The 15,109-nt window shown below is 36.2% G+C and overlaps 1 protein-coding gene across 1 annotated transcript in view; it reads right to left on the reverse strand.

Moving 5' to 3' along the window:
* Naaladl2 (N-acetylated alpha-linked acidic dipeptidase like 2) overlaps nucleotides 1-15,109 on the reverse strand; it is an 865,055-nt gene that overhangs the window by 574,293 nt on the left and 275,653 nt on the right. The window contains exon 3 of the mRNA XM_059265279.1: nucleotides 3,196-3,469. Coding sequence (XP_059121262.1) covers nucleotides 3,196-3,469 — 274 coding nt within the window. The remainder of the gene's footprint in view (nucleotides 1-3,195; nucleotides 3,470-15,109) is intronic.

Raw genomic sequence — 15,109 nt, forward strand, 5'->3', positions numbered from 1 at the left:
AAAGGAGTTATGTCTGAATCATCAACAGCAGCAGCAGCCAGTCAAGATTAGTTCAAATTGGGGAATGGTCAAAGACACACAAAAGTCACCATTTCTCTTCGAGCTGTTCTGTGTGAATTTCAATGAAACAACAACCCCTTAGTGCTGTGGGATGGTCTGTATGTCAAGTGTGTTACTGATTGGTCAATAAATAAATCACTGATTGGCCAGTGGCTAGGCAGGAAGTATAGGCGGGACAAGGAGGAGAATAAAGCTGGGAAGTGGAAGGCTGAGTCAGAGAACACTACCAGCCGCCACGATGACAAACAGCTTGTGAAGATGCTGGTAAGCCACGAGCCATGTGGCAAGGTATAGATTAATAGAAATGGATTAATTTAAGCTTACAGTTAGCAAGAAGCCTACCACGGCCATACAGTTTGTAACCAATATAAGTCTCTGTGTTTACTTGGTTGGGTCTGAGCGGCTGTGGGACTGGCAGGTGAGAGAGATTTGTCCTGACCTTGGGGCCAGGCAGGAAAACTCTAACTACACCTTAGAACATAGATGCAAGTGTATGCACAAGATCTGTATGCATATATATACAATAGTGAGCTAGAATTGTTTTACTTTTGAATATTGTAGTCACATTATTTGAGTCTTAAAAATATCATCAGATACATATTTTCTTCATGCATCTATTTATGTACTATGTGTAATAGATTTGTGTTATTACATATTAAAATAGCTATTCTTATGTCTTTACCTAACTCACAAGACTTTTTGAAACTGAAGTCTTCAAATAGAAGAAGTTGTCTTGTGTATAACTGCATTTAGTCCTTAAACCACCCCTTCAGCTGAAGCTAAATATTTCAAAGGAATACATTCTACATCTGCTCTCATCTTCAATTTCTCCTGTCTAATAATTGATTATTGCTATTTTAAAAACTTCTTTACTAAAATTTTATCAGATATATTTAGTCCTTTTTTAAAATTGTGAATTGTCTAATTAAATACAGATGGAATTTTCCTCTGTTTCTATTGTTTATGTATACATTTAAAATCTTTTTAATCAACTATAAGGAAAACATGGGACATTTAAACAATTAAAAGCTACTATATAAATTACTTTAAAATGGAATAACCAAGGTTTGTTATATTGCAACTTACATTTTTTTTAATTTTGGGGTTCCTGAAGTATGTACAGAATGCATGTGTACTAGAAGGTGATAAGGCGTCCATTTTGTGTTGTTTCTCACCTTGACTTTTAGCAGAATTTCATATAACCAGCACAAGGAGTTTTACTACTAATTAGATTTAGTTTAATGTTAAATATATGCAATATTTTCATCATAGAACTCATTTGATTTGATAAAACATACTTTTTCTGGCAATAATGGAAACACATTTTTATATCAATGAAAACACAAGGAAGCAGTCGATTTCATATTTTATTTATTCATATTTATTTCATAAATATTCTGTAAAGCTTAGTTTATTGTATGAAACAATGAAAATGTTTAACACATATCACTGATAAGATAAATATGTACAAAACTTTGAGATATCTGGAGTCAGGTCCATGGAATTGATGGTCTAACAATATTCCAGTCTCCATGGAGGACTAGGTTAAGGGAACATGGATTTCCATATCCCCATGATCAAGAAATCATCAATGTTTGCCAGGAGAAATTGAAAACCTAGCAGGTAGGAAAGAGTCCAAAGACTTACTAAATTCTTAGTGTTGTTTGTTGTGCTTGGGGTGTGGGTTTCATTGGGGGAGGGGAATGATCTGAATGTACTTGACACAAACAGAACAAAGAGGACAGAGAAACTCTTGTCCTTGTGAGTGCTTGGAATCTAGACAAAACAGATTGAATAATTTTTTCACACATTACCCTAAGTACATAGCTTCTGACTCAAGGAAAAGATCTTGACTGCTTCCTTGTGTTTTCATTGATATAAAAATGTGTTTCCATTATTGCCAGAAAAAGTATGTTTTATCAAATCAAATGAGTTCTATGCTGAAAATATTGCATATATTTAACATTAAATTAAATCCAATTAGTAGTAAAACTCCTTGTGCTGGTTATATGAAATTCTGCTAAAAGTCAAGGTGAGAAACAACACAAAATGGAAGCCTTATCACCTTCTAGTACACATGCATTCTGTACACACTTCAGGAACCCCAAAATAAAAAAAAAAAATGTAAGTTGCAATATAACAAACCTTGATTATTCCATTTTTAAAGTAATTTATATAGTAACTTTAAATTGTTTAAATGTCCCATGTTTTCCTTATAGTTGATTAAAAAGATTTTAAATGTATACATAAACAATAGAAACAGAGGAAAATTCCATCTGTATTTAATTAGACAATTCACAATTTTAAAAAAGGACTAAATATATCTGATAAAATGATAGTTTACATTGAGTCAGAGCAGCTGCTATACAAAGCAAACATGCCATTATTTCTCTCATGCATGTTGTGTGCACTCTGTGCCATGCATTGTTCCACAGGACTCACTTAGATTAGTTATTTTAATTCTCACAGTGGTCCTCAAGTGGAAGATTAGTGATGCTTCACACAGAGCTAAGAAGTTCAGCATCATATGAGGTAGAAAATAGTGAGTACCTATAGTGTGAGCTTTAACTCACTCACAAAGCTCTAGAAGTTTTGTTCTTAACCAGAAAGCCAAAAGAATTACCAAAGCTAGCTAGTCGAGAGGTAGAGAAATAGTCCACACCTGGCTCCTCTTCACACATTTGCCGTCATGAATGCCAGCATGCCGCACTTCAAATCCCAAATGTGTGAATAATCACATCAATTTTCCTCTTCATTTCTTATGTGCATAAACAATCTCAAATGCAATTCTTGCCATTTCTATTCTCTCCCTACATATCAACATATTCAAATTTGCCTCCTTCAAAACCATAAATGAGATTCTCTTGAAATATATGGACTGAGGAAAATGTGAATAACTCAGTTGCACCTTCAACACCTTCAAATTAAATTCGTGTAACATGTTTTCACTTTCAAAATGTGACAAGTAAAGATTCAGGCACTTCCCATCTTCTTTGATCGCTGGCTTTGCTACACAGAATATATTTAATGGCTACTTTTGTATGCGCACCCTGCCAGTTAGTTCAATTTAGATGAAAGCTGTTGTTTTCTAATTCCATTTCAGGAAAAAATGACAGAGACAAATGGTCAAATTACCTGGAGAGTTCCTTTGGCAGAATAGGCTGCATATGAGGAGAGCAGATCTTGGCTATGGCCTCTTCTGGCTTCTTCCCCGCAAGGTTGGCCATCAGGATAAAAGCACTGGCCAGTGCTGCTCACAGTGATGGTGCCTGGAGAGGACCCAGGGAAATCCAGCAACACTGAGTAGTTCATCAACTGTGTATCTTCCAAGCCCAATGCAGTCCAGTGAGTCTTAATCTTCTTTGAAATCTCCAGGTCATCTTCACTTTTATAGAGTTGTACCCAAGTTCTGAAAATTTTAAAAGCACATTTAAAAACTAGAGGAAGTCTTTACAGTTTGGATATATGACTATTCATATGTGAGCAATTATTAATAGATTTTATGGGATATTGAAGGATAAACGTGACAAGATCTGACCCTAAGAGATTTACAGAGTGGTGGAGGTGAGGTGCATGAAGGCGATCATATTAAATCAAAGCAGGATGAATTTATTTTTCAAGTAGGACTACAAGGAACTATAAATGCAGACTAGTGCTTTGTGACTTCTGATTCTTCTATCAACATTAACAAAAATCCATGTACAATCAGGTCCCACACCAGCTATCATGTTTCTTGAGGTAGTTTTCATTATGTTTAATACGGTTCCATGTAAGAGTCTAACAGGGAAGATCCAAAGAGGGATGCAAGGATTGCCCTGGGAAGGGGAAATAGATGAGATCTCCATGAGTAAACTGAGGATGAGGGGTGAGCAATGAAGGGTAGGTGATAAGGGATGAGAACATAAGGAAATGGGATGGTCGAGCTGGAACACGGAGGGAGGGGGAAAGCAATGAAAGAGATACCATGATAGAGAGAGACATCGTGGAGATAGAGAAAAACCCGGGGCTAGAGAAGTGGCCAGGAATCCCCAAGGATGACCCCAGTCAGGACTACTGGCAATAGTGGAGAGGGTGCCTGAACTGAACTGGCTTGCCTCAGAGATCAGACTGGTGAATACCCTAACTGTCATCACAGAGCTTTTTTCCATTGACTGATGGAAGCAGATGCAGAGATCCACAACCAAACACCAGCCAGAGCTCCAGGAGTCCAGTCGGAGAGAGAGAGGAGGGACTCTATGAGCAAGTGCATCGGGATCATGATGGGGAAACATGCAGGGATGACCAAACCAAACTAGAGGGAACTCATGAAAGTTGGATCAATTGCTGTGGAGCCTGCTTGGGACTGGACTAGGCCCTCTGAATGGAGAGACAGTTGTGCACCTTGATCTGCTTGGGTGGGTGGGGGTGGGGGGTGGGGGGGTGAGGTGGTGGGGGGGTGGGGGGGTGGAGGTAGGATCATAATCCATCTCTCGTGCTTGAGTGGGCTTTGTGGAGCCCACTCTGACAGGACACCTCCTGCAGCCTTGAGGCAGGGAGAAGGGGCTGGACTTGTCTCTTCTGAATGTGCCTCCCCATGGGAGGCCTTGCCTTCTCGTGGGTGGGAGTGGGGGGTGGTTTGGGAGAGGGAGCCTGGGGGTGCAGGAGGAGGGAAGAGGGGGATCTTTGATTGGTGTGTAAAATGAATGAAAAAAATTCTTAATAAAAAAGAAAGAAAGAAGAGAATTGAATAATCTACACCTACTGATATTTAAAAGAGAACTGTTACATCCCCTTTCCACACAGTGTTTAAGTTTGGGTCTGAAATGCTCCTGGAAGGTTCATGTGTTTTAATTTCTTGTTTCTTAGAGGTGTGGGAAACTAAGAAACTTCAGGAGCTTGGTGCCACTTACGGTGATCCTTGAAGGGGATCATCTCACATGATCTGTAGCTTAGCTCTTTGTTTCTGTATCCATCAAGAGATGTGAAAAAGCCATGTTTCAAGCTTCCCACCATGGAATGACCCTTCGTGTCACCATGCCCTCTCCAACATAACAGATATTTTCCTCTGAAATTTGAGCCAAAATTAACATCTACTTTGAATTGCTTCTATCCCACATTTAATCACAGGGAGGGAAAGATATACAACACAGTAGCATCTGAAATAAGCCTTTCAGTTCAATGTCAAGGTTCTGGGTGGCATTACATGGAGACTAAAGGTCTGTTGGGGAGGCTACACCATCCTCATATAAAAGAGCATTAGTTGTTAGTATTATTGCTCACTTTTGAAGTCCCTCAAATTGGTACTCTGAAATACTAAGTCGCCAAATGATGAGATGGGAATTTAGTGGGGAATGCTTTGATCACAGGTGAAAATTACTTATTAATGCAATTAGCACTCCCATAAAAGAGGACAGAGGGAGGTTTAGACTTTTTATGCAGCATATAAGACAGAGCTAGAAGGAACCTTCTGTGAGGAAGCAGGCCCATCCCAAAAATTGTAGACATGGAGATCTTTGATTTCTCAGCTCTAAAACCGTGAAAATAAATTTTTGATTGTAAATTGCCCAATCTAGGGTATTTTGCTATAGCCACTCAGATGGAGTATGAAAACCATCAAATTACTGGTGACTATGAATATGTGTAAATTTAAACTATTCTCCTTAATTACAGCCATCATAGGGTAATACTAATCAATTTTGCTACCACCCAATTCCTCTAAGACATCATTAATTATGAAACATTCCTTTATTTTTGCTTTTTGCTAAAAATTATGTGATCACCAAATGGAAATTCCATTTACCTCTTCTCTTACCATTTTAAATTTTTCTTTAATTTTTGAATTATTATTCACAGGATGACCTTCAAAAATATATATTTCAATATTTAATAATAAGCAGTGCTGGTTATTTTTATAAATAGGTTGGAAAGTTCTTCCTATTTTCCATTGCTGAGATGTTCTTTGAAAGAGTATTGAATTTCATCACACATCCTGATATGTTCATTAAAACAATCATAAGATCCATTCTAAAATGATAGAGTACAGCAAAAGAATTTCTCTCATGTAAAATCAAACTCTATTATTAATAGGATGCATTAGAATTTTTAGATATTTTGTAATTTTCACATCTAATTTTAAAAGCAATGTAATGTTAGTAGCAATGTTCTGTTCAGGAATATTTTCTGTTTAACTTTGGCAAGAAATTATACAAATCTCATAGATAGGAAGTATTTTCTTTTGATTCCTTCTCTGAGCAAGATCAAATAAGATTAGAATATTTGAAGGCTATCATCTTTAAACTAAAAATGGTCTGTAATTGATGTCTTATTATGGAAGAACTATGACCTGATTGATCAATACCTTTAATACTGTATGTGCTTTTTGTTTCCTCTTTGAACCTCAGGCCTTTCATCACTCTGGCCACTTGCTGTTCATCCTCAGGTTTCCAGGCTTCGGCTCATCACTTGCACAGCACCTTTTCCTCCATTTGGTCTCCTGCTTACTTCCTCTCACTGACTGATCAGTTTAACATAACCATCTTCTCAAATGAATCCATTGCAACATGCATACATCCAAAAATGTGTTTGTACGAAGCACATTTGTATTTTTTTGTTTGTTTGTTTTTCGAGACAGGGTTTCTCTGTGTAGCTTTGCGCCTTTCCTGGAACTCACTTGGTAGCCCAGGCTGGCCTCGAACTCACAGAGATCCGCCTGGCTCTGCCTCCCGAGTGCTGGGATTAAAGGCATGCGCCACCACCACCCGGCGAGAGATTCTTTATATGGTCTAAAATTCCTTAGAATGTGAACATGGCTGTATTTATTTGCAGCTTCCCCATTTTTTTAAATATTTCTTTCCTTGCAGTAAATGGTTTGTGAGACATTATAAGCACTTCTGTTATAATTAAGCAGGTTTCTATATTAAACCAGAAATGTTATTAAGGAATTAACTGCTATGCAATCTCAATTTACTAATTAAGAAACCTGCAAAAAAAAAAATAGAATTGTGTTACTCCAAACCACAAGGTATTTATTTGAGAGAAAGTTTTACTCTGACTTAATTTTTAAAATAAGGGTTTCCATGGGCCAGTAGTTCTGGCAGGTAGCATAATGAACTGTCATGGCTGAGACTTGAATTTGGAATTAACTTTGGCGTTAATGTTCCATTGGCCAACAGAGACTTGATATGGAAGGATTTTGGCTTTGTTAGACAAAATTCTGTTTATATCAATGTTCAACACCTGCTACTGGATGAGCCACCGAGCAGCACTGATGTCAGAACTGGAGGAAGTGGTGCATGCAGTACTCGTAACTCCAGGGTGACTGCCAAGACTGTGGTCTAAGTGAATGGGCAAAGAAAATATCTCAGGAGTGATACTCACATTGCACAGAGGAAAAACAGCATATTTTCTAGTACTCACTAATATTTTCTTATGTGTATATATAGAAGAAAGTTGCTCACATTTATTCTGTGGCAATTGATATTATGCATATATTAAAAAGTCAAAAGTTGAGCTACAGAGATAATTCAAATAGTAAAGTGTTTGCTTTGCAAACCAGAGTTCGATTTTCCAAAATCTTGTTAACTCCAGGTTATGGTAGTGAGATATGTACTCTCACTGCTGGGAGTGAACAGGGGAGCTCCTGTCAAAAGAGAGATCCTGCTTCAAAGCATGAAGTGGACAACAACAGTGTCTAAGGAACAACAGTCAAAGCTAAGGAGTTCTAAATATTATATAGTAGGGGAGTGCTTTCCTAGGGTACACAAAGCCCTGGGTTTGATATCAGCATGGAAAATAGGTTAAATGATATGGCAATTTAGAGAAGACTCCTTCCTACTCATGAGAAAACAACATGTAAAAATTAATACATTACTTCAAGGTCACAATAGATCCACTTTGACAGATTGAGAATGCTCTAAATGAGCAAAACCAAAACTGATTGTATATTACATGAAAAAAAAAGTGCAGAAGTGGATTATCTTTGAGGAATCTTAATCCTCCACTCCTGATGGAACACACTGCATAAAGCTATTGGCTTTGCAAGTACTAGAAGGTATGCTGATGGGCTAGCTTGATATTCAACAAGTACTTGTTTAATATTATATTTATGTCAAACAAGTACTATAAGATAGAAAAACAATATGGATTTGAGGAAACAGAACACACTGAAATAAGACACGCTGTCAAGACTATTATTCCATATGCTTGTAAACAGTTCAATATCCCAACTCTCACTCTTATACCCCTACCCACGCTGTACAAAAGATGACTTCATAGCTTGTCATTGCTGAATGCATATTTGAAAGGGTAAAACATAATGGAGTGTCATGTGATTTTGCATTTAAAGTATTTTTTTAGAAAGAAGAAATGTGAATAAATGACATGAAGGTGTTGTGACTACTGAGGTGTGAAGGCTATATCAACCCTTTGTGAGAACAACACCCTGTATGTTAATAGTGTTTGCATTCTGAACTTCCTGATGTGTTTGAGAGCTTATCATCTAAAATAAATCAAAAGGCAAATTCCAAAGATGGACAAATCAATCTATGCATCAGGCACTACAGGTCTTCAGTTTCATCTCTTTCCTTCTGTGATACAATGGCATAAATCCAGAAAGTACACAGACTCACAGGGGCTTTTGATTAGACAATAGACTACTCAAATAACTACACACATGTTCACACACACACACACACACACACACACACACACACACGGCCATCATCATCATCATCATCGTCGTCATCTTTTCTTATTCCATTCACCTGTTGATAGACATCTATGCTGATTCAGTTTCTTGGCTATTATAAATAATTACAGCAATAAATATGCATGTACATATATTGAGTCCTTTGGTTATACACTCAAACTTTTCTTGAATGTGTGCATGTGTGTGTATAAATGCTTGGATGTGTCAGTATGTGTGTCTGTGAGAATATGTATATATGTAAGGGGGTAGTGACACTAATTCAAGCACATATGAAGTGTAACATATTCTAAGACTGAAAAGAAACAGATGTATCAGGGCCTTCAAGGACATGTAAAGCTTACTGTTTAGCAGAGTGTACCAGGACTATCTTAATTTCTTCAGTTTACAGCCTTGAGTAATTAATTAGTTTCTCTAGCTTGGTAAATGGAAGCACATTTTTAATCTTAAACTCAACCATGTTTTACCAGAATATAACCAATGTGTATCTAGTGTCTTTCAAATACCGTGTAGCTGAAGTGGATAAGGAAGTAAGGAAGACAGATGGGTCTCTGGCTTGAGGACAGGTTTCTAAACTTATACAGACCAAATTGGAGGCACAATGAACGCAAACCAACAGCCAAAGCTGAAAGTGTGACAAACCTCTCTCCATAATTGGTAGAAAAAACAAGAATAAGAAGAAGTATGTTACTAAAAGAACATACTTCTTGCATTTTGAACTGTTCTTTGTCCAGTGATTGTACAAGTGTAGTACATTTATATACTACCTAATGTCAGACTAGAAAACAAGACATGCTTAGGTTGAAACACATCAAAATCACATAGACTGCACTGTATTAACACAGAGGTTTATATATTCATTACTATGTTAATGCTATACTGTTTCGATGACTTTAGGTCTGTAATATGGTTTCACATTCTAGACTGTAATATTGCTTTTTTATATGGCTGTACTAGATATGGCATGAGGTTTGTGCTTCACTATAGACTTTCATCCCAAATATTACAACACTTACTTGTTGTCTTATTAAATTTTTTATTTTTAAATTTTCATATATTTTTATCATATTCTTTTTTCCCTTCTCCCTACCCACCCAACTTCACATTCTTTCTCTTTCTTAAAATATAGAAATAAAAATAAAAAACAAAGAAATAAACAAAATGAAAAAAGACATATAACACCAAATCATAACGAAAGCATACACAACAAATGATGGAGTCTTTTGTGTTGGTCACCTAATCCTGAGCATGAGGCCTACCCTAGACAGTGGTTGATATACCCAATGTCATTCTATTGAAGAGAACTGACTTGCCCTCTCTTAGGAAGCATCAGTTGCAAGCAGCTTCTTTATTTTGGGTGGGGTGTGTGCCCATATCCCCTTTACTTGCTGATGTTCGGTCTGGGTTGAATATGTAATTCATATGTGTGCTGCGGTAGTCTCTGTGAGTTCATATGCACATCAGCCCTGGTGATAAACACTATTTTGCATTATAATATCTACTTACTTGCCATTAGTATCATTCTTAGTACCTGTACTTCCAACTTTTTAAAGGTAGCAATTGGAAAGACATCAATCTTTCCACAGTTTTGGTAATTATCTGTAACTGTGATTAAATGTTGTTCACTTAATAAAATCAAAAGCATTATTAAATCAAAATTAATGTAAGTTATTTCCTAAACTGTAACAGAAATAACAATTATGTGAAAAAGAAAAAAAAAACAGTGAGACCAAAATTGAATTTTCTTTGAATATTAACAACACAGATACTTTTGGATAGATGAGAGAATGTTGAATCAAGATCTGTAACATCTAAAATTGGTCATATTTATTTCATGACTAGATTCATATGATTTCTTGTCATAGTAAAAGTCAAAAGAATAATTTTACAAATCAAATAAGAATCCAGCAGTACATTTGTGACAGATTATTGGCAGCCTAGAAAATGTATTTAAGTTATCTTTGGGAAAAATGGTTACAAATTGCCACTCAAATTATTCATCCATTAAGAATCTACTGAAATGCCACCATGCCATAGGAACTAATAGAAAAAGCAATATTCAATTTAGAGATAATTTAATTATTCCTGCATGCACTCCAGGAAGACATTCATTAGCAGCCATCATCTCTATCCGACTAGAACAATCCTTAAATTCCTACTTTCTGCACCATACACGATAATTTTAATTATAACAGAGCCAAGCACAAAATTGAGAGATTGTTCAAGTTTTTTTCAATTAAATGGGTGTGCATTATCTTGTAGGACAACATCAAACAAGTAAACTGACAAAGTCCACATGTAGAAACGGTCTTACACTAACAACAGGAGGACATGAAGTTACCTATGACTTCTGATACCGAGGTTAGGAAATTGGACTTGCAGAATTTTTGAGTCCAGGGTATTCAAAGAGACATTTAGCCATAGCTATTCTGTAAGATGTATACAGATCCTAGTGATGAGAAGCTTAAGACTAGACATTATGGGGTTCTTGAGGTCTCAGTGGGTAAAGAAATTTATTACCAACCCTGACAACTTGGGTTCAGCCTATAGTACCTATATTTTAGAAGAAGAAAACTGACATCCGTGAGTTATCTTCTGTCTGTCACATATTCCATGGTACATGCCCTCTGTGCTGGTTTCAAAGAAAATGGCCCCCAAAGGGAATGACACTATTAGGAAATATAACCTTCTTGGAAGAGGTACGGCCTTGTTGGAGGAAGTATGTCACTGTGGGAGTGTGCTTTAAGGTCTCCTATGCTCAAACTACACCCAGTTCATTTCCTGTTGCCTGCCGATCAAGATAGTAGAACTCTCAGCTCTTTCTCTAGCACCATATCTGCCCATGTCCCACCATGTTTTCCACCAGGATGATAATGGACTGAACTTCTCAAACTGTAAACTAGCCCCAATTAATTTTTTTTTCCTTTTTAAAAGTTTCTGTGGTCAAGGTATCTCTTTATAGCTATTGAAACACTAAGTTACCCTCTCTCACATAAACTAAATGTTTTTGTTTTTTCATTTTTTTTTTTAAGATAAGACAACATGTAGAACTCTAGGCAAGCAGTGAATTGCCAGGTAATCAGACAATAGACAGCAGGGTCCTGTACAGGTTTATGTTCCTATGCCATGTATACAGGCTACATGTGTAGGAAGGGGTATATATTGGAAATTTCCAGTGGCAGGTGAACAAGTGAAGCAGACTTGTGACTGAAGTAATGGCATCAGGATAAAGATGTCCTATTAAAAGTGGAGAAAAATCAGACTTGTATTGATAACATCTCTCCTTTTATTGATAATTTTTTTGTTATAGATTCAATAACAAAAAATGGTTTGTTGGCCGGGCGGTGATGGCGCACGCCTTTAATCCCAGCACTTGGGAGGCAGAGGCAGGCGGATCTCTGTGAGTTCGAGGCCAGCCTGGTCTCCAAAGTGAGTTCCAGGAAAGGCGCAAAGCTACACAGAGAAACTCCTGTCTCAAAAAAAAAACAAAAAAAGAAATGGTTTGTAAATATTCACACAATCATGAAAAGTAGCCAAATTAAAAAATTAGAGACTAGAAAACTGGTGTTCAGCAAAGTTGAATTAGTGACTCTCATAAAAACTTGATATAGTGATTGATTTTAGAAGTCAAAGTGTTGATACTACATACAGTGGCCTCATTTGAGGAAAAAGAGACCCACGGAAGGCAGGAAATACTAAATGATCTCATGGATACAAAAGCAATTTACAAGATCTAAAATACTGTGAGTACGTAAGGAGGGAGTCAGTCATGGGAAGAGGGGGTATACTGCATACAATCACCAAAACAAAATCCTATATTTTGTATAAGAATATAAACTAATTTACAAAATTTCTTTCAGTGCTATACAGCCAGCACTCAATGTGAGAATTTGGGGTTTTTACAAGTGAAATCACATACTCAGTAGTTATAAATGTTTATTTTACTTTTTAAGTATGTATATGTTTGTGTGTGTGTGTGTGTGTGTGTGTGTGTGTGTGTGTGTGTGTGTGTTGGGGTGTATGTGTGTAGGTGCCCCCTGAGGCCAGAAGAGAATCAGATACCCTGGAACTGAAGTTACAGACATTTGAGAACTGCCCAGCAGGGATTCTGGTAATGAACTCCATTCCTTTCTAAGAGCAGCAAGTGCTCTTCAGCATAAGCCAAATCTCCAGCCCCTGTGCTCATCCCAGTTACTCTTTGTTTTGTTAGTTAAATATTTTATAGTTGTCACTCTAGTGAAATTTAACAAAAGTAGTTCAAGTATTGTTTTTACTATCTTTACTATTTCTATATTTCTATCAGAGAGGAATATGTTTTGCATTTAGTGAAAATGCCATAAGGAAAAAAATAGTTTTCTGATGATATCTGACTTTTTTATTTCACAGGGGTTAGCAAAGAAGACTGATGATAAACAGTCCTGTAACTCACCTAAAGCTGATACAAGACATAAATAGATCCATCAAAACTAAATCAGTAGCTGACATTTATACAAAACATGCAATTAATCCAAACGTTTATGGCCACACAAGATAAATAACTGTCAGGAAATCTTTCTTTTCTGAAAGTGTACTTCTCAAAGAATTTCAAGCTCACCCAGAAAGCCAACACAATACAAATGTCTGGTTTCCATAAAATATGTCTAATTTTCCATGATTTTTATGTGTTATAAGTGGAATACACTCATTAGATAAAAATTCTGTCAGACAATGGCCTGTAGTAAATTTAACATCTAAACAGGGAAACAGTGTATCTCCTTAAAATATCTTGATTCTTGTTTTGAAAAGTAGCTAGAGTCACAAAATAATCATGTTGGCTCATGTTGATTACATAGTTCTGGAACAATGGTATTCAACGTTTCTGATTTCCATATTTTTTTCTATTTTTTGATAAACCTTTTCAGTCCCTAAGCAAAGACTCAAGGGTGAATGGAATAACCACTCATTTTCAGACATGTATACACACACATGACCCACTTATGCATATACACTCACATGTAAGCACACACATTATAATTACAAATACTTATACATGGATACCTAAACAAAGCAATGAAGCTTAGATACTAAGTTTTGATGAAGACTGGCAGAGGTTTTGATGACCTGTGTCCAGAATTCTTATCCATTTAGTTGTTTGACACTCTGAAGGTCTCCTTTATTTCACTAGAAAAATGAACATAATAGTTTCATGCATATTAGTTGCTGTGATTAGATGCAATAATTCCTACTCAATTGTCATCTGGTGTCCTCCAGGTCAGCCACTGCCCTCTGTGCCGCTTCAGTGTGTTAATACACCTACCAAATAGGACTGTTCATAGCAGGCTCAAAGCAGATCTATATGATGAGTATATATAAGATTTCAGTAAGAGTGGGGTTTTATTTGTTTTGTTGTTGGTAGTCATATTTACTGTCTATCTCATAAAGTAGCACCTCATTATTCACTAGCAAATATTGCTCTCCTTACATGAAATGATTCCTGTAGTCTAACTGACAGCTGAGTTACCATGACTACTTGCTTAATCTGTAGAGAATATTAGACACAGCAGTGGACATGTAATGTGGATTTACAAAACTTCTCCTCAACCACCAGCCTTCAGTCTCCTTCATTGTGAGAAAAAAAATCAAAAGTGCTTTTTAGTATTAAGATTTTATTGCAGCCAGTCTCTAGCTCCATTTGAAAATATACTTTATTTATTCTTTGAGAATTTCATACATGTATAAAATATATCTTGGTCTAATGTATTTCAGTATTTATATTCAGAATAATGAACTATTTTCTTCAATGTATCTTATTGTATATGTTCAGGAGAGTATATTTTATCCTATTAATCAAATTATAACATGATTCAAATATAACAGACAATTTCTAGGATTTTTTTCTTATGTTAATATGTAACAGGTTATCAGAATGTAGCTCATTCTTTCATTATCTTATGGCCTGGTTAATCAACTATTTTTTCCTGTTGTATACATATGTAATTCCCTAGTGTGTAGATAGCCTATGAATATACTAGCAATAAGATGCATTCATTTGCTTTCTTAACAGATATAGACTTTGTTACCAAGAGCAAACTGTAACAGATATAGACTGATGTCTTCTGTCTCCTCACCTTTTACTATGATTACTTTTCACAGGAAAAGTAATTACTTTTATATGAAATGAAAAGAAAAATAACTCTGAGAAAGCTACCTAATAGATGACTAAATGGTATCAACAAAATTGATGAAAATAAAACACTTTCAGAGAACTTTCCCTCACCTCCAGTATGTAGGCATTACAAAAGAGGATTCAGAATTCTGGAGTAATGCAAAGTTTTGCAAAAACCCTATAGAAATAGCTAATACATCACTCTGAATACTTAAAGTTTT

Source organism: Peromyscus eremicus, chromosome 6, assembly GCF_949786415.1.
Source record: "Peromyscus eremicus chromosome 6, PerEre_H2_v1, whole genome shotgun sequence".
Taxonomy (NCBI): Eukaryota; Metazoa; Chordata; class Mammalia; order Rodentia; family Cricetidae; genus Peromyscus; species Peromyscus eremicus.